The sequence below is a fragment of the Sturnus vulgaris genome, chromosome 28 (assembly GCF_052056855.1).
Source record: "Sturnus vulgaris isolate bStuVul1 chromosome 28, bStuVul1.hap1, whole genome shotgun sequence".
Classification (NCBI taxonomy): Eukaryota; Metazoa; Chordata; class Aves; order Passeriformes; family Sturnidae; genus Sturnus; species Sturnus vulgaris.
In genome coordinates this window covers 781,114-800,087 of record NC_142270.1, presented here as the reverse complement: position 1 = coordinate 800,087, position 18,974 = coordinate 781,114, and the positions used below count along the sequence as shown (strand labels likewise).

At 52.0% G+C, this 18,974-nt stretch overlaps 1 protein-coding gene across 1 annotated transcript in view; it reads left to right on the top strand.

The window, feature by feature from the left end:
- LOC148220967 (uncharacterized) overlaps positions 1 to 18,974 on the top strand; it is a 134,157-nt gene that overhangs the window by 112,488 nt on the left and 2,695 nt on the right. Inside the window, exons 142-177 of the mRNA XM_088179862.1 lie at positions 375 to 527; positions 749 to 859; positions 1,366 to 1,502; positions 1,913 to 2,012; positions 2,485 to 2,637; positions 2,859 to 2,969; positions 3,476 to 3,620; positions 4,025 to 4,122; positions 4,596 to 4,748; positions 4,970 to 5,080; positions 5,587 to 5,725; positions 6,145 to 6,233; positions 6,707 to 6,859; positions 7,081 to 7,191; positions 7,698 to 7,842; positions 8,247 to 8,344; positions 8,818 to 8,970; positions 9,192 to 9,302; positions 9,809 to 9,947; positions 10,367 to 10,455; positions 10,929 to 11,081; positions 11,303 to 11,413; positions 11,920 to 12,058; positions 12,478 to 12,566; positions 13,040 to 13,192; positions 13,414 to 13,524; positions 14,031 to 14,169; positions 14,589 to 14,677; positions 15,151 to 15,303; positions 15,525 to 15,635; positions 16,142 to 16,280; positions 16,700 to 16,788; positions 17,262 to 17,414; positions 17,636 to 17,746; positions 18,253 to 18,392; positions 18,803 to 18,897. Coding sequence (XP_088035988.1) covers positions 375 to 527; positions 749 to 859; positions 1,366 to 1,502; positions 1,913 to 2,012; positions 2,485 to 2,637; positions 2,859 to 2,969; positions 3,476 to 3,620; positions 4,025 to 4,122; positions 4,596 to 4,748; positions 4,970 to 5,080; positions 5,587 to 5,725; positions 6,145 to 6,233; positions 6,707 to 6,859; positions 7,081 to 7,191; positions 7,698 to 7,842; positions 8,247 to 8,344; positions 8,818 to 8,970; positions 9,192 to 9,302; positions 9,809 to 9,947; positions 10,367 to 10,455; positions 10,929 to 11,081; positions 11,303 to 11,413; positions 11,920 to 12,058; positions 12,478 to 12,566; positions 13,040 to 13,192; positions 13,414 to 13,524; positions 14,031 to 14,169; positions 14,589 to 14,677; positions 15,151 to 15,303; positions 15,525 to 15,635; positions 16,142 to 16,280; positions 16,700 to 16,788; positions 17,262 to 17,414; positions 17,636 to 17,746; positions 18,253 to 18,392; positions 18,803 to 18,897 — 4,474 coding nt within the window. The remainder of the gene's footprint in view (positions 1 to 374; positions 528 to 748; positions 860 to 1,365; positions 1,503 to 1,912; positions 2,013 to 2,484; positions 2,638 to 2,858; positions 2,970 to 3,475; positions 3,621 to 4,024; positions 4,123 to 4,595; positions 4,749 to 4,969; positions 5,081 to 5,586; positions 5,726 to 6,144; positions 6,234 to 6,706; positions 6,860 to 7,080; positions 7,192 to 7,697; positions 7,843 to 8,246; positions 8,345 to 8,817; positions 8,971 to 9,191; positions 9,303 to 9,808; positions 9,948 to 10,366; positions 10,456 to 10,928; positions 11,082 to 11,302; positions 11,414 to 11,919; positions 12,059 to 12,477; positions 12,567 to 13,039; positions 13,193 to 13,413; positions 13,525 to 14,030; positions 14,170 to 14,588; positions 14,678 to 15,150; positions 15,304 to 15,524; positions 15,636 to 16,141; positions 16,281 to 16,699; positions 16,789 to 17,261; positions 17,415 to 17,635; positions 17,747 to 18,252; positions 18,393 to 18,802; positions 18,898 to 18,974) is intronic.

Here is an 18,974-nt window from a genome sequence, read left to right as displayed (position 1 = left end):
TCTTTTAAGAGCTTCTTGCCTGAGGGTGCAGATGCGGAAGCAGAGCATTGGGCCGGTCAGCAGAGGTTTCCGTCCAGGACTTTGAAGCAGGGATTAACTGTGGCCAGTGCTCTTGCACGCATCAACGTCTAAGGACACCAGATGACAGCTGTCAGATGCAGCAATGTTTCCCTGAATGCTTTAAAAGATTTCTTACGGCCTCTGCCCAACACCACAGCCTTGATTCTGGGTGCTTTGGAAAAGGCTGAGGGCAGGGCAGGCACTTCCCCGGGGGGGCAGCAATTTTTCCATTGTAGCAGGGATTTTTCAGACGCTTTGGGGACATCACTGTTACCCTTCAAAGGTGAAACGTCTTCTCTCCCTTGGCTTTTTAGTCTCCTCAGATTCCTGGCGGCTTCATCAACAACACGCAGGTCATCATTGGTGGCCAGTCCCAAATTGTGACCATCAACAGGCAATGGCACGTGGCAGTCATTGAGCAAAACAGCATCAGCGGGTCCTGGAAAACCATCTGGAACTACAACACGGTGAGTGGCAGGGAGGGGACTCATTGCAAAAGCACCCAAGGAGACGGGCTCCTGGTCGAGCTGGCCCAGGGATGGTGTTTGTTTCCTTTTTCTGACCGTGGTGAGTGCCCGATTTTGGCTAGGAACTCTTGGGCACTCGTTCCTGTTTTAACAAAGGGTTTTCTCCAGTCCCAAGGCTTGAAGGAATGAAGTGCGAGGGCTCAGTAACTTGTTTTTTACAGGGCGTCATTGCAACCAAAGTCACGCAACAGAACGCCTGCTACATTTCCATCATGAACAAAAATGAGATGCCCAGCTTCAATAATCTGGCCCGCCTGGCACAAGAGAGCAGGGTAAGATTCCAAAGGAGGAGCAGGTTCCTCAGCCTGCAGTTCACGGGCCCGTTTCTTCACGTGCTTTTTCCTTCTTGGCAGGATGAGGTTGTCACACAAGTGGCAGGATTTTCTTTCTCTCAGCAGTAGTGGGGCTTGAGAATTTTTCCGTAAGGAAGCTTTGCTGAAAGAAGAAAGGGGCTGCACCACTGCCTTCCTCCTCTTCTCTTTCCCTGATGATGTTGAGCTCTGAATCTTGCTGGGCCCACCCTGTTTCCGAGGAGCCCTTCAAGGGCCTTGATTCTCTTGGCCTGCCAAGATCTCAAAGTCGCACGCAGACTGTTCAGGACCAAAGTGCGTGGGTCAGCTCAGAACTTTGCACTGCAGCTGTTCTTGGCCACACTCCCTTCTCCTTTGGGGCGCAAGAGAGCCTCTCCCTATTGCACAGCCGTTCCCCGAAGGGAATGTGCCTAGCAGGAACCCGATCCCAGCACTGACCTTGCTGAATGCTGCTCTCTGTTGTTTAGAACCAGATCGGTTTTGGAAGACCTACCAAGAAGATCACCTTTGTCGCCAATGGATTGGTCAACAACCTCAGCTCTTACGGATCAGATGTCTTCTCTATGTGCAGTGGGCTCACCACCTACATGGCTTACGAAGTTCACGGTGAGTGCAAGCAAAGCAATTCTGTCTCTTAAGTGACCTGGCACTTGTTTCCCTGGTGGAATGACCAGTGCACAATGGTTGCTCTTCCACCTCGAGTCACACAGACAGCGAGGGCTTCAGCACTTGCACAAAGGGTTCACCGTCTTTGCAGATCCGCACTGGAGCAGGGTGGTGGCACAGCTGCAATAAATGACCCGGTCCAAACCCTTACAGCTCCTTCCTGGGAAGTTTAGGGAGGCTTAAACTTGGGCCCCGAATGTTTCAGCTCACACTGAGCTCCCCGGCAAAGCCCAGTCAGGAAAAGGGGTCGCTCTAAGAACGGCTGTCCTTCAGGTCAGAGCTGACTGAAGATTTCAATGGTAGCCAGGGTCGTAAGCATTAGCTCATGGGGTTTTGTTTCTTCTTCCTTGCTTTCCAAGGACTCCAAGTGAATCTGGGATCATGCATTACCCTCGATGTCCTGAGAGTCGTGGATCTGAAGTACTGCACTGGCAATGGCAATGGACAGGTGAGAGAACCTTAGCCCTTACCTTTCCTGAACCAAACAGGGGGCCTTCAGAGCTACTGCCCAAAGCCAACTCTGATGCCCGTCTTCCCTGGCACCTCCTCTTTTAAGAGCTTCTTGCCTGAGGGTGCAGATGCGGAAGCAGAGCATTGGGCCGGTCAGCAGAGGTTTCCGTCCAGGACTTTGAGCAGGGATTAACTGTGGCCAGTGCTCTTGCACGCATCAACGTCTAAGGACACCAGATGACAGCTGTCAGATGCAGCAATGTTTCCCTGAATGCTTTAAAAGGTTTCTTACAGCCTCTGCCCAACACCACAGCCTTGATTCTGGGTGCTTTGGAAAAGGCTGAGGGCAGGGCAGGCACTTCCCCGGGGGGGCAGCAATTTTTCCATTGTAGCAGGGATTTTTCAGACGCTTTGGGGACATCACTGTTACCCTTCAAAGGTGAAACGTCTTCTCTCCCTTGGCTTTTTAGTCTCCTCAGATTCCTGGCGGCTTCATCAACAACACGCAGGTCATCATTGGTGGCCAGTCCCAAATTGTGACCATCAACAGGCAATGGCACGTGGCAATCATTGAGCAAAACAGCATCAGCGGGTCCTGGAAAACCATCTGGAACTACAACACGGTGAGTGGCAGGGAGGGGACTCATTGCAAAAGCACCCAAGGAGACGGGCTCCTGGTCGAGCTGGCCCAGGGATGGTGTTTGTTTCCTTTTTCTGACCGTGGTGAGTGCCCGATTTTGGCTAGGAACTCTTGGGCACTCGTTCCTGTTTTAACAAAGGGTTTTCTCCAGTCCCAAGGCTTGAAGGAATGAAGTGCGAGGGCTCAGTAACTTGTTTTTTACAGGGCGTCATTGCAACCAAAGTCACGCAACAGAACGCCTGCTACATTTCCATCATGAACAAAAATGAGATGCCCAGCTTCAATAATCTGGCCCGCCTGGCACAAGAGAGCAGGGTAAGATTCCAAAGGAGGAGCAGGTTCCTCAGCCTGCAGTTCACGGGCCCGTTTCTTCACGTGCTTTTTCCTTCTTGGCAGGATGAGGTTGTCACACAAGTGGCAGGATTTTCTTTCTCTCAGCAGTAGTGGGGCTTGAGAATTTTTCCGTAAGGAAGCTTTGCTGAAAGAAGAAAGGGGCTGCACCACTGCCTTCCTCCTCTTCTCTTTCCCTGATGATGTTGAGCTCTGAATCTTGCTGGGCCCACCCTGTTTCCGAGGAGCCCTTCAAGGGCCTTGATTCTCTTGGCCTGCCAAGATCTCAAAGTCGCACGCAGACTGTTCAGGACCAAAGTGCGTGGGTCAGCTCAGAACTTTGCACTGCAGCTGTTCTTGGCCACACTCCCTTCTCCTTTGGGGCGCAAGAGAGCCTCTCCCTATTGCACAGCCGTTCCCCGAAGGGAATGTGCCTAGCAGGAACCCGATCCCAGCACTGACCTTGCTGAATGCTGCTCTCTGTTGTTTAGAACCAGATCGGTTTTGGAAGACCTACCAAGAAGATCACCTTTGTCGCCAATGGATTGGTCAACAACCTCAGCTCTTACGGATCAGATGTCTTCTCTATGTGCAGTGGGCTCACCACCTACATGGCTTACGAAGTTCACGGTGAGTGCAAGCAAAGCAATTCTGTCTCTTAAGTGACCTGGCACTTGTTTCCCTGGTGGAATGACCAGTGCACAATGGTTGCTCTTCCACCTCGAGTCACACAGACAGCGAGGGCTTCAGCACTTGCACAAAGGGTTCACCGTCTTTGCAGATCCGCACTGGAGCAGGGTGGTGGCACAGCTGCAATAAATGACCCGGTCCAAACCCTTACAGCTCCTTCCTGGGAAGTTTAGGGAGGCTTAAACTTGGGCCCCGAATGTTTCAGCTCACACTGAGCTCCCCGGCAATGCCCAGTCAGGAAAAGGGGTCGCTCTAAGAACGGCTGTCCTTCAGGTCAGAGCTGACTGAAGATTTCAATGGTAGCCAGGGTCGTAAGCATTAGCTCATGGGGTTTTGTTTCTTCTTCCTTGCTTTCCAAGGACTCCAAGTGAATCTGGGATCATGCATTACCCTCGATGTCCTGAGAGTCGTGGATCTGAAGTACTGCACTGGCAATGGCAATGGACAGGTGAGAGAACCTTAGCCCTTACCTTTCCTGAACCAAACAGGGGGCCTTCAGAGCTACTGCCCAAAGCCAACTCTGATGCCCGTCTTCCCTGGCACCTCCTCTTTTAAGAGCTTCTTGCCTGAGGGTGCAGATGCGGAAGCAGAGCATTGGGCCGGTCAGCAGAGGTTTCCGTCCAGGACTTTGAAGCAGGGATTAACTGTGGCCAGTGCTCTTGCACGCATCAACGTCTAAGGACACCAGATGACAGCTGTCAGATGCAGCAATGTTTCCCTGAATGCTTTAAAAGATTTCTTACGGCCTCTGCCCAACACCACAGCCTTGATTCTGGGTGCTTTGGAAAAGGCTGAGGGCAGGGCAGGCACTTCCCCGGGGGGGCAGCAATTTTTCCATTGTAGCAGGGATTTTTCAGACGCTTTGGGGACATCACTGTTACCCTTCAAAGGTGAAACGTCTTCTCTCCCTTGGCTTTTTAGTCTCCTCAGATTCCTGGCGGCTTCATCAACAACACGCAGGTCATCATTGGTGGCCAGTCCCAAATTGTGACCATCAACAGGCAATGGCACGTGGCAATCATTGAGCAAAACAGCATCAGCGGGTCCTGGAAAACCATCTGGAACTACAACACGGTGAGTGGCAGGGAGGGGACTCATTGCAAAAGCACCCAAGGAGACGGGCTCCTGGTCGAGCTGGCCCAGGGATGGTGTTTGTTTCCTTTTTCTGACCGTGGTGAGTGCCCGATTTTGGCTAGGAACTCTTGGGCACTCGTTCCTGTTTTAACAAAGGGTTTTCTCCAGTCCCAAGGCTTGAAGGAATGAAGTGCGAGGGCTCAGTAACTTGTTTTTTACAGGGCGTCATTGCAACCAAAGTCACGCAACAGAACGCCTGCTACATTTCCATCATGAACAAAAATGAGATGCCCAGCTTCAATAATCTGGCCCGCCTGGCACAAGAGAGCAGGGTAAGATTCCAAAGGAGGAGCAGGTTCCTCAGCCTGCAGTTCACGGGCCCGTTTCTTCACGTGCTTTTTCCTTCTTGGCAGGATGAGGTTGTCACACAAGTGGCAGGATTTTCTTTCTCTCAGCAGTAGTGGGGCTTGAGAATTTTTCCGTAAGGAAGCTTTGCTGAAAGAAGAAAGGGGCTGCACCACTGCCTTCCTCCTCTTCTCTTTCCCTGATGATGTTGAGCTCTGAATCTTGCTGGGCCCACCCTGTTTCCGAGGAGCCCTTCAAGGGCCTTGATTCTCTTGGCCTGCCAAGATCTCAAAGTCGCACGCAGACTGTTCAGGACCAAAGTGCGTGGGTCAGCTCAGAACTTTGCACTGCAGCTGTTCTTGGCCACACTCCCTTCTCCTTTGGGGCGCAAGAGAGCCTCTCCCTATTGCACAGCCGTTCCCCGAAGGGAATGTGCCTAGCAGGAACCCGATCCCAGCACTGACCTTGCTGAATGCTGCTCTCTGTTGTTTAGAACCAGATCGGTTTTGGAAGACCTACCAAGAAGATCACCTTTGTCGCCAATGGATTGGTCAACAACCTCAGCTCTTACGGATCAGATGTCTTCTCTATGTGCAGTGGGCTCACCACCTACATGGCTTACGAAGTTCACGGTGAGTGCAAGCAAAGCAATTCTGTCTCTTAAGTGACCTGGCACTTGTTTCCCTGGTGGAATGACCAGTGCACAATGGTTGCTCTTCCACCTCGAGTCACACAGACAGCGAGGGCTTCAGCACTTGCACAAAGGGTTCACCGTCTTTGCAGATCCGCACTGGAGCAGGGTGGTGGCACAGCTGCAATAAATGACCCGGTCCAAACCCTTACAGCTCCTTCCTGGGAAGTTTAGGGAGGCTTAAACTTGGGCCCCGAATGTTTCAGCTCACACTGAGCTCCCCGGCAATGCCCAGTCAGGAAAAGGGGTCGCTCTAAGAACGGCTGTCCTTCAGGTCAGAGCTGACTGAAGATTTCAATGGTAGCCAGGGTCGTAAGCATTAGCTCATGGGGTTTTGTTTCTTCTTCCTTGCTTTCCAAGGACTCCAAGTGAATCTGGGATCATGCATTACCCTCGATGTCCTGAGAGTCGTGGATCTGAAGTACTGCACTGGCAATGGCAATGGACAGGTGAGAGAACCTTAGCCCTTACCTTTCCTGAACCAAACAGGGGGCCTTCAGAGCTACTGCCCAAAGCCAACTCTGATGCCCGTCTTCCCTGGCACCTCCTCTTTTAAGAGCTTCTTGCCTGAGGGTGCAGATGCGGAAGCAGAGCATTGGGCCGGTCAGCAGAGGTTTCCGTCCAGGACTTTGAAGCAGGGATTAACTGTGGCCAGTGCTCTTGCACGCATCAACGTCTAAGGACACCAGATGACAGCTGTCAGATGCAGCAATGTTTCCCTGAATGCTTTAAAAGATTTCTTACGGCCTCTGCCCAACACCACAGCCTTGATTCTGGGTGCTTTGGAAAAGGCTGAGGGCAGGGCAGGCACTTCCCCGGGGGGGCAGCAATTTTTCCATTGTAGCAGGGATTTTTCAGACGCTTTGGGGACATCACTGTTACCCTTCAAAGGTGAAACGTCTTCTCTCCCTTGGCTTTTTAGTCTCCTCAGATTCCTGGCGGCTTCATCAACAACACGCAGGTCATCATTGGTGGCCAGTCCCAAATTGTGACCATCAACAGGCAATGGCACGTGGCAGTCATTGAGCAAAACAGCATCAGCGGGTCCTGGAAAACCATCTGGAACTACAACACGGTGAGTGGCAGGGAGGGGACTCATTGCAAAAGCACCCAAGGAGACGGGCTCCTGGTCGAGCTGGCCCAGGGATGGTGTTTGTTTCCTTTTTCTGACCGTGGTGAGTGCCCGATTTTGGCTAGGAACTCTTGGGCACTCGTTCCTGTTTTAACAAAGGGTTTTCTCCAGTCCCAAGGCTTGAAGGAATGAAGTGCGAGGGCTCAGTAACTTGTTTTTTACAGGGCGTCATTGCAACCAAAGTCACGCAACAGAACGCCTGCTACATTTCCATCATGAACAAAAATGAGATGCCCAGCTTCAATAATCTGGCCCGCCTGGCACAAGAGAGCAGGGTAAGATTCCAAAGGAGGAGCAGGTTCCTCAGCCTGCAGTTCACGGGCCCGTTTCTTCACGTGCTTTTTCCTTCTTGGCAGGATGAGGTTGTCACACAAGTGGCAGGATTTTCTTTCTCTCAGCAGTAGTGGGGCTTGAGAATTTTTCCGTAAGGAAGCTTTGCTGAAAGAAGAAAGGGGCTGCACCACTGCCTTCCTCCTCTTCTCTTTCCCTGATGATGTTGAGCTCTGAATCTTGCTGGGCCCACCCTGTTTCCGAGGAGCCCTTCAAGGGCCTTGATTCTCTTGGCCTGCCAAGATCTCAAAGTCGCACGCAGACTGTTCAGGACCAAAGTGCGTGGGTCAGCTCAGAACTTTGCACTGCAGCTGTTCTTGGCCACACTCCCTTCTCCTTTGGGGCGCAAGAGAGCCTCTCCCTATTGCACAGCCGTTCCCCGAAGGGAATGTGCCTAGCAGGAACCCGATCCCAGCACTGACCTTGCTGAATGCTGCTCTCTGTTGTTTAGAACCAGATCGGTTTTGGAAGACCTACCAAGAAGATCACCTTTGTCGCCAATGGATTGGTCAACAACCTCAGCTCTTACGGATCAGATGTCTTCTCTATGTGCAGTGGGCTCACCACCTACATGGCTTACGAAGTTCACGGTGAGTGCAAGCAAAGCAATTCTGTCTCTTAAGTGACCTGGCACTTGTTTCCCTGGTGGAATGACCAGTGCACAATGGTTGCTCTTCCACCTCGAGTCACACAGACAGCGAGGGCTTCAGCACTTGCACAAAGGGTTCACCGTCTTTGCAGATCCGCACTGGAGCAGGGTGGTGGCACAGCTGCAATAAATGACCCGGTCCAAACCCTTACAGCTCCTTCCTGGGAAGTTTAGGGAGGCTTAAACTTGGGCCCCGAATGTTTCAGCTCACACTGAGCTCCCCGGCAAAGCCCAGTCAGGAAAAGGGGTCGCTCTAAGAACGGCTGTCCTTCAGGTCAGAGCTGACTGAAGATTTCAATGGTAGCCAGGGTCGTAAGCATTAGCTCATGGGGTTTTGTTTCTTCTTCCTTGCTTTCCAAGGACTCCAAGTGAATCTGGGATCATGCATTACCCTCGATGTCCTGAGAGTCGTGGATCTGAAGTACTGCACTGGCAATGGCAATGGACAGGTGAGAGAACCTTAGCCCTTACCTTTCCTGAACCAAACAGGGGGCCTTCAGAGCTACTGCCCAAAGCCAACTCTGATGCCCGTCTTCCCTGGCACCTCCTCTTTTAAGAGCTTCTTGCCTGAGGGTGCAGATGCGGAAGCAGAGCATTGGGCCGGTCAGCAGAGGTTTCCGTCCAGGACTTTGAAGCAGGGATTAACTGTGGCCAGTGCTCTTGCACGCATCAACGTCTAAGGACACCAGATGACAGCTGTCAGATGCAGCAATGTTTCCCTGAATGCTTTAAAAGATTTCTTACGGCCTCTGCCCAACACCACAGCCTTGATTCTGGGTGCTTTGGAAAAGGCTGAGGGCAGGGCAGGCACTTCCCCGGGGGGGCAGCAATTTTTCCATTGTAGCAGGGATTTTTCAGACGCTTTGGGGACATCACTGTTACCCTTCAAAGGTGAAACGTCTTCTCTCCCTTGGCTTTTTAGTCTCCTCAGATTCCTGGCGGCTTCATCAACAACACGCAGGTCATCATTGGTGGCCAGTCCCAAATTGTGACCATCAACAGGCAATGGCACGTGGCAGTCATTGAGCAAAACAGCATCAGCGGGTCCTGGAAAACCATCTGGAACTACAACACGGTGAGTGGCAGGGAGGGGACTCATTGCAAAAGCACCCAAGGAGACGGGCTCCTGGTCGAGCTGGCCCAGGGATGGTGTTTGTTTCCTTTTTCTGACCGTGGTGAGTGCCCGATTTTGGCTAGGAACTCTTGGGCACTCGTTCCTGTTTTAACAAAGGGTTTTCTCCAGTCCCAAGGCTTGAAGGAATGAAGTGCGAGGGCTCAGTAACTTGTTTTTTACAGGGCGTCATTGCAACCAAAGTCACGCAACAGAACGCCTGCTACATTTCCATCATGAACAAAAATGAGATGCCCAGCTTCAATAATCTGGCCCGCCTGGCACAAGAGAGCAGGGTAAGATTCCAAAGGAGGAGCAGGTTCCTCAGCCTGCAGTTCACGGGCCCGTTTCTTCACGTGCTTTTTCCTTCTTGGCAGGATGAGGTTGTCACACAAGTGGCAGGATTTTCTTTCTCTCAGCAGTAGTGGGGCTTGAGAATTTTTCCGTAAGGAAGCTTTGCTGAAAGAAGAAAGGGGCTGCACCACTGCCTTCCTCCTCTTCTCTTTCCCTGATGATGTTGAGCTCTGAATCTTGCTGGGCCCACCCTGTTTCCGAGGAGCCCTTCAAGGGCCTTGATTCTCTTGGCCTGCCAAGATCTCAAAGTCGCACGCAGACTGTTCAGGACCAAAGTGCGTGGGTCAGCTCAGAACTTTGCACTGCAGCTGTTCTTGGCCACACTCCCTTCTCCTTTGGGGCGCAAGAGAGCCTCTCCCTATTGCACAGCCGTTCCCCGAAGGGAATGTGCCTAGCAGGAACCCGATCCCAGCACTGACCTTGCTGAATGCTGCTCTCTGTTGTTTAGAACCAGATCGGTTTTGGAAGACCTACCAAGAAGATCACCTTTGTCGCCAATGGATTGGTCAACAACCTCAGCTCTTACGGATCAGATGTCTTCTCTATGTGCAGTGGGCTCACCACCTACATGGCTTACGAAGTTCACGGTGAGTGCAAGCAAAGCAATTCTGTCTCTTAAGTGACCTGGCACTTGTTTCCCTGGTGGAATGACCAGTGCACAATGGTTGCTCTTCCACCTCGAGTCACACAGACAGCGAGGGCTTCAGCACTTGCACAAAGGGTTCACCGTCTTTGCAGATCCGCACTGGAGCAGGGTGGTGGCACAGCTGCAATAAATGACCCGGTCCAAACCCTTACAGCTCCTTCCTGGGAAGTTTAGGGAGGCTTAAACTTGGGCCCCGAATGTTTCAGCTCACACTGAGCTCCCCGGCAAAGCCCAGTCAGGAAAAGGGGTCGCTCTAAGAACGGCTGTCCTTCAGGTCAGAGCTGACTGAAGATTTCAATGGTAGCCAGGGTCGTAAGCATTAGCTCATGGGGTTTTGTTTCTTCTTCCTTGCTTTCCAAGGACTCCAAGTGAATCTGGGATCATGCATTACCCTCGATGTCCTGAGAGTCGTGGATCTGAAGTACTGCACTGGCAATGGCAATGGACAGGTGAGAGAACCTTAGCCCTTACCTTTCCTGAACCAAACAGGGGGCCTTCAGAGCTACTGCCCAAAGCCAACTCTGATGCCCGTCTTCCCTGGCACCTCCTCTTTTAAGAGCTTCTTGCCTGAGGGTGCAGATGCGGAAGCAGAGCATTGGGCCGGTCAGCAGAGGTTTCCGTCCAGGACTTTGAAGCAGGGATTAACTGTGGCCAGTGCTCTTGCACGCATCAACGTCTAAGGACACCAGATGACAGCTGTCAGATGCAGCAATGTTTCCCTGAATGCTTTAAAAGATTTCTTACGGCCTCTGCCCAACACCACAGCCTTGATTCTGGGTGCTTTGGAAAAGGCTGAGGGCAGGGCAGGCACTTCCCCGGGGGGGCAGCAATTTTTCCATTGTAGCAGGGATTTTTCAGACGCTTTGGGGACATCACTGTTACCCTTCAAAGGTGAAACGTCTTCTCTCCCTTGGCTTTTTAGTCTCCTCAGATTCCTGGCGGCTTCATCAACAACACGCAGGTCATCATTGGTGGCCAGTCCCAAATTGTGACCATCAACAGGCAATGGCACGTGGCAATCATTGAGCAAAACAGCATCAGCGGGTCCTGGAAAACCATCTGGAACTACAACACGGTGAGTGGCAGGGAGGGGACTCATTGCAAAAGCACCCAAGGAGACGGGCTCCTGGTCGAGCTGGCCCAGGGATGGTGTTTGTTTCCTTTTTCTGACCGTGGTGAGTGCCCGATTTTGGCTAGGAACTCTTGGGCACTCGTTCCTGTTTTAACAAAGGGTTTTCTCCAGTCCCAAGGCTTGAAGGAATGAAGTGCGAGGGCTCAGTAACTTGTTTTTTACAGGGCGTCATTGCAACCAAAGTCACGCAACAGAACGCCTGCTACATTTCCATCATGAACAAAAATGAGATGCCCAGCTTCAATAATCTGGCCCGCCTGGCACAAGAGAGCAGGGTAAGATTCCAAAGGAGGAGCAGGTTCCTCAGCCTGCAGTTCACGGGCCCGTTTCTTCACGTGCTTTTTCCTTCTTGGCAGGATGAGGTTGTCACACAAGTGGCAGGATTTTCTTTCTCTCAGCAGTAGTGGGGCTTGAGAATTTTTCCGTAAGGAAGCTTTGCTGAAAGAAGAAAGGGGCTGCACCACTGCCTTCCTCCTCTTCTCTTTCCCTGATGATGTTGAGCTCTGAATCTTGCTGGGCCCACCCTGTTTCCGAGGAGCCCTTCAAGGGCCTTGATTCTCTTGGCCTGCCAAGATCTCAAAGTCGCACGCAGACTGTTCAGGACCAAAGTGCGTGGGTCAGCTCAGAACTTTGCACTGCAGCTGTTCTTGGCCACACTCCCTTCTCCTTTGGGGCGCAAGAGAGCCTCTCCCTATTGCACAGCCGTTCCCCGAAGGGAATGTGCCTAGCAGGAACCCGATCCCAGCACTGACCTTGCTGAATGCTGCTCTCTGTTGTTTAGAACCAGATCGGTTTTGGAAGACCTACCAAGAAGATCACCTTTGTCGCCAATGGATTGGTCAACAACCTCAGCTCTTACGGATCAGATGTCTTCTCTATGTGCAGTGGGCTCACCACCTACATGGCTTACGAAGTTCACGGTGAGTGCAAGCAAAGCAATTCTGTCTCTTAAGTGACCTGGCACTTGTTTCCCTGGTGGAATGACCAGTGCACAATGGTTGCTCTTCCACCTCGAGTCACACAGACAGCGAGGGCTTCAGCACTTGCACAAAGGGTTCACCGTCTTTGCAGATCCGCACTGGAGCAGGGTGGTGGCACAGCTGCAATAAATGACCCGGTCCAAACCCTTACAGCTCCTTCCTGGGAAGTTTAGGGAGGCTTAAACTTGGGCCCCGAATGTTTCAGCTCACACTGAGCTCCCCGGCAAAGCCCAGTCAGGAAAAGGGGTCGCTCTAAGAACGGCTGTCCTTCAGGTCAGAGCTGACTGAAGATTTCAATGGTAGCCAGGGTCGTAAGCATTAGCTCATGGGGTTTTGTTTCTTCTTCCTTGCTTTCCAAGGACTCCAAGTGAATCTGGGATCATGCATTACCCTCGATGTCCTGAGAGTCGTGGATCTGAAGTACTGCACTGGCAATGGCAATGGACAGGTGAGAGAACCTTAGCCCTTACCTTTCCTGAACCAAACAGGGGGCCTTCAGAGCTACTGCCCAAAGCCAACTCTGATGCCCGTCTTCCCTGGCACCTCCTCTTTTAAGAGCTTCTTGCCTGAGGGTGCAGATGCGGAAGCAGAGCATTGGGCCGGTCAGCAGAGGTTTCCGTCCAGGACTTTGAAGCAGGGATTAACTGTGGCCAGTGCTCTTGCACGCATCAACGTCTAAGGACACCAGATGACAGCTGTCAGATGCAGCAATGTTTCCCTGAATGCTTTAAAAGATTTCTTACGGCCTCTGCCCAACACCACAGCCTTGATTCTGGGTGCTTTGGAAAAGGCTGAGGGCAGGGCAGGCACTTCCCCGGGGGGGCAGCAATTTTTCCATTGTAGCAGGGATTTTTCAGACGCTTTGGGGACATCACTGTTACCCTTCAAAGGTGAAACGTCTTCTCTCCCTTGGCTTTTTAGTCTCCTCAGATTCCTGGCGGCTTCATCAACAACACGCAGGTCATCATTGGTGGCCAGTCCCAAATTGTGACCATCAACAGGCAATGGCACGTGGCAATCATTGAGCAAAACAGCATCAGCGGGTCCTGGAAAACCATCTGGAACTACAACACGGTGAGTGGCAGGGAGGGGACTCATTGCAAAAGCACCCAAGGAGACGGGCTCCTGGTCGAGCTGGCCCAGGGATGGTGTTTGTTTCCTTTTTCTGACCGTGGTGAGTGCCCGATTTTGGCTAGGAACTCTTGGGCACTCGTTCCTGTTTTAACAAAGGGTTTTCTCCAGTCCCAAGGCTTGAAGGAATGAAGTGCGAGGGCTCAGTAACTTGTTTTTTACAGGGCGTCATTGCAACCAAAGTCACGCAACAGAACGCCTGCTACATTTCCATCATGAACAAAAATGAGATGCCCAGCTTCAATAATCTGGCCCGCCTGGCACAAGAGAGCAGGGTAAGATTCCAAAGGAGGAGCAGGTTCCTCAGCCTGCAGTTCACGGGCCCGTTTCTTCACGTGCTTTTTCCTTCTTGGCAGGATGAGGTTGTCACACAAGTGACAGGATTTTCTTTCTCTCAGCAGTAGTGGGGCTTGAGAATTTTTCCGTAAGGAAGCTTTGCTGAAAGAAGAAAGGGGCTGCACCACTGCCTTCCTCCTCTTCTCTTTCCCTGATGATGTTGAGCTCTGAATCTTGCTGGGCCCACCCTGTTTCCGAGGAGCCCTTCAAGGGCCTTGATTCTCTTGGCCTGCCAAGATCTCAAAGTCGCACGCAGACTGTTCAGGACCAAAGTGCGTGGGTCAGCTCAGAACTTTGCACTGCAGCTGTTCTTGGCCACACTCCCTTCTCCTTTGGGGCGCAAGAGAGCCTCTCCCTATTGCACAGCCGTTCCCCGAAGGGAATGTGCCTAGCAGGAACCCGATCCCAGCACTGACCTTGCTGAATGCTGCTCTCTGTTGTTTAGAACCAGATCGGTTTTGGAAGACCTACCAAGAAGATCACCTTTGTCGCCAATGGATTGGTCAACAACCTCAGCTCTTACGGATCAGATGTCTTCTCTATGTGCAGTGGGCTCACCACCTACATGGCTTACGAAGTTCACGGTGAGTGCAAGCAAAGCAATTCTGTCTCTTAAGTGACCTGGCACTTGTTTCCCTGGTGGAATGACCAGTGCACAATGGTTGCTCTTCCACCTCGAGTCACACAGACAGCGAGGGCTTCAGCACTTGCACAAAGGGTTCACCGTCTTTGCAGATCCGCACTGGAGCAGGGTGGTGGCACAGCTGCAATAAATGACCCGGTCCAAACCCTTACAGCTCCTTCCTGGGAAGTTTAGGGAGGCTTAAACTTGGGCCCCGAATGTTTCAGCTCACACTGAGCTCCCCGGCAAAGCCCAGTCAGGAAAAGGGGTCGCTCTAAGAACGGCTGTCCTTCAGGTCAGAGCTGACTGAAGATTTCAATGGTAGCCAGGGTCGTAAGCATTAGCTCATGGGGTTTTGTTTCTTCTTCCTTGCTTTCCAAGGACTCCAAGTGAATCTGGGATCATGCATTACCCTCGATGTCCTGAGAGTCGTGGATCTGAAGTACTGCACTGGCAATGGCAATGGACAGGTGAGAGAACCTTAGCCCTTACCTTTCCTGAACCAAACAGGGGGCCTTCAGAGCTACTGCCCAAAGCCAACTCTGATGCCCGTCTTCCCTGGCACCTCCTCTTTTAAGAGCTTCTTGCCTGAGGGTGCAGATGCGGAAGCAGAGCATTGGGCCGGTCAGCAGAGGTTTCCGTCCAGGACTTTGAAGCAGGGATTAACTGTGGCCAGTGCTCTTGCACGCATCAACGTCTAAGGACACCAGATGACAGCTGTCAGATGCAGCAATGTTTCCCTGAATGCTTTAAAAGATTTCTTACGGCCTCTGCCCAACACCACAGCCTTGATTCTGGGTGCTTTGGAAAAGGCTGAGGGCAGGGTAGGCACTTCCCCGGGGGGGCAGCAATTTTTCCATTGTAGCAGGGATTTTTCAGACGCTTTGGGGACATCACTGTTACCCTTCAAAGGTGAAACGTCTTCTCTCCCTTGGCTTTTTAGTCTCCTCAGATTCCTGGCGGCTTCATCAACAACACGCAGGTCATCATTGGTGGCCAGTCCCAAATTGTGACCATCAACAGGCAATGGCACGTGGCAGTCATTGAGCAAAACAGCATCAGCGGGTCCTGGAAAACCATCTGGAACTACAACACGGTGAGTGGCAGGGAGGGGACTCATTGCAAAAGCACCCAAGGAGACGGGCTCCTGGTCGAGCTGGCCCAGGGATGGTGTTTGTTTCCTTTTTCTGACCGTGGTGAGTGCCCGATTTTGGCTAGGAACTCTTGGGCACTCGTTCCTGTTTTAACAAAGGGTTTTCTCCAGTCCCAAGGCTTGAAGGAATGAAGTGCGAGGGCTCAGTAACTTGTTTTTTACAGGGCGTCATTGCAACCAAAGTCACGCAACAGAACGCCTGCTACATTTCCATCATGAACAAAAATGAGATGCCCAGCTTCAATAATCTGGCCCGCCTGGCACAAGAGAGCAGGGTAAGATTCCAAAGGAGGAGCAGGTTCCTCAGCCTGCAGTTCACGGGCCCGTTTCTTCACGTGCTTTTTCCTTCTTGGCAGGATGAGGTTGTCACACAAGTGGCAGGATTTTCTTTCTCTCAGCAGTAGTGGGGCTTGAGAATTTTTCCGTAAGGAAGCTTTGCTGAAAGAAGAAAGGGGCTGCACCACTGCCTTCCTCCTCTTCTCTTTCCCTGATGATGTTGAGCTCTGAATCTTGCTGGGCCCACCCTGTTTCCGAGGAGCCCTTCAAGGGCCTTGATTCTCTTGGCCTGCCAAGATCTCAAAGTCGCACGCAGACTGTTCAGGACCAAAGTGCGTGGGTCAGCTCAGAACTTTGCACTGCAGCTGTTCTTGGCCACACTCCCTTCTCCTTTGGGGCGCAAGAGAGCCTCTCCCTATTGCACAGCCGTTCCCCGAAGGGAATGTGCCTAGCAGGAACCCGATCCCAGCACTGACCTTGCTGAATGCTGCTCTCTGTTGTTTAGAACCAGATCGGTTTTGGAAGACCTACCAAGAAGATCACCTTTGTCGCCAATGGATTGGTCAACAACCTCAGCTCTTACGGATCAGATGTCTTCTCTATGTGCAGTGGGCTCACCACCTACATGGCTTACGAAGTTCACGGTGAGTGCAAGCAAAGCAATTCTGTCTCTTAAGTGACCTGGCACTTGTTTCCCTGGTGGAATGACCAGTGCACAATGGTTGCTCTTCCACCTCGAGTCACACAGACAGCGAGGGCTTCAGCACTTGCACAAAGGGTTCACCGTCTTTGCAGATCCGCACTGGAGCAGGGTGGTGGCACAGCTGCAATAAATGACCCGGTCCAAACCCTTACAGCTCCTTCCTGGGAAGTTTAGGGAGGCTTAAACTTGGGCCCCGAATGTTTCAGCTCACACTGAGCTCCCCGGCAATGCCCAGTCAGGAAAAGGGGTCGCTCTAAGAACGGCTGTCCTTCAGGTCAGAGCTGACTGAAGATTTCAATGGTAGCCAGGGTCGTAAGCATTAGCTCATGGGGTTTTGTTTCTTCTTCCTTGCTTTCCAAGGACTCCAAGTGAATCTGGGATCATGCATTACCCTCGATGTCCTGAGAGTCGTGGATCTGAAGTACTGCACTGGCAATGGCAATGGACAGGTGAGAGAACCTTAGCCCTTACCTTTCCTGAACCAAACAGGGGGCCTTCAGAGCTACTGCCCAAAGCCAACTCTGATGCCCGTCTTCCCTGGCACCTCCTCTTTTAAGAGCTTCTTGCCTGAGGGTGCAGATGCGGAAGCAGAGCATTGGGCCGGTCAGCAGAGGTTTCCGTCCAGGACTTTGAAGCAGGGATTAACTGTGGCCAGTGCTCTTGCACGCATCAACGTCTAAGGACACCAGATGACAGCTGTCAGATGCAGCAATGTTTCCCTGAATGCTTTAAAAGATTTCTTACGGCCTCTGCCCAACACCACAGCCTTGATTCTGGGTGCTTTGGAAAAGGCTGAGGGCAGGGCAGGCACTTCCCCGGGGGGGCAGCAATTTTTCCATTGTAGCAGGGATTTTTCAGACGCTTTGGGGACATCACTGTTACCCTTCAAAGGTGAAACGTCTTCTCTCCCTTGGCTTTTTAGTCTCCTCAGATTCCTGGCGGCTTCATCAACAACACGCAGGTCATCATTGGTGGCCAGTCCCAAATTGTGACCATCAACAGGCAATGGCACGTGGCAGTCATTGAGCAAAACAGCATCAGCGGGTCCTGGAAAACCATCTGGAACTACAACACGGTGAGTGGCAGGGAGGGGACTCATTGCAAAAGCACCCAAGGAGACGGGCTCCTGGTCGAGCTGGCCCAGGGATGGTGTTTGTTTCCTTTTTCTGACCGTGGTGAGTGCCCGATTTTGGCTAGGAACTCTTGGGCACTCGTTCCTGTTTTAACAAAGGGTTTTCTCCAGTCCCAAGGCTTGAAGGAATGAAGTGCGAGGGCTCAGTAACTTGTTTTTTACAGGGCGTCATTGCAACCAAAGTCACGCAACAGAACGCCTGCTACATTTCCATCATGAACAAAAATGAGATGCCCAGCTTCAATAATCTGGCCCGCCTGGCACAAGAGAGCAGGGTAAGATTCCAAAGGAGGAGCAGGTTCCTCAGCCTGCAGTTCACGGGCCCGTTTCTTCACGTGCTTTTTCCTTCTTGGCAGGATGAGGTTGTCACACAAGTGGCAGGATTTTCTTTCTCTCAGCAGTAGTGGGGCTTGAGAATTTTTCCGTAAGGAAGCTTTGCTGAAAGAAGAAAGGGGCTGCACCACTGCCTTCCTCCTCTTCTCTTTCCCTGATGATGTTGAGCTCTGAATCTTGCTGGGCCCACCCTGTTTCCGAGGAGCCCTTCAAGGGCCTTGATTCTCTTGGCCTGCCAAGATCTCAAAGTCGCACGCAGACTGTTCAGGACCAAAGTGCGTGGGTCAGCTCAGAACTTTGCACTGCAGCTGTTCTTGGCCACACTCCCTTCTCCTTTGGGGCGCAAGAGAGCCTCTCCCTATTGCACAGCCGTTCCCCGAAGGGAATGTGCCTAGCAGGAACCCGATCCCAGCACTGATCTTGCTGAATGCTGCTCTCTGTTGTTTAGAACCAGATCGGTTTTGGAAGACCTACCAAGAAGATCACCTTTGTCGCCAATGGATTGGTCAACAACCTCAGCTCTTACGGATCAGATGTCTTCTCTATGTGCAGTGGGCTCACCACCTACATGGCTTACGAAGTTCACGGTGAGTGCAAGCAAAGCAATTCTGTCTCTTAAGTGACCTGGCACTTGTTTCCCTGGTGGAATGACCAGTGCACAATGGTTGCTCTTCCACCTCGAGTCACACAGACAGCGAGGGCTTCAGCACTTGCACAAAGGGTTCACCGTCTTTGCAGATCCGCACTGGAGCAGGGTGGTGGCACAGCTGCAATAAATGACCCGGTCCAAACCCTTACAGCTCCTTCCTGGGAAGTTTAGGGAGGCTTAAACTTGGGCCCCGAATGTTTCAGCTCACACTGAGCTCCCCGGCAAAGCCCAGTCAGGAAAAGGGGTCGCTCTAAGAACGGCTGTCCTTCAGGTCAGAGCTGACTGAAGATTTCAATGGTAGCCAGGGTCGTAAGCATTAGCTCATGGGGTTTTGTTTCTTCTTCCTTGCTTTCCAAGGACTCCAAGTGAATCTGGGATCATGCATTACCCTCGATGTCCTGAGAGTCGTGGATCTGAAGTACTGCACTGGCAATGGCAATGGACAGGTGAGAGAACCTTAGCCCTTACCTTTCCTGAACCAAACAGGGGGCCTTCAGAGCTACTGCCCAAAGCCAACTCTG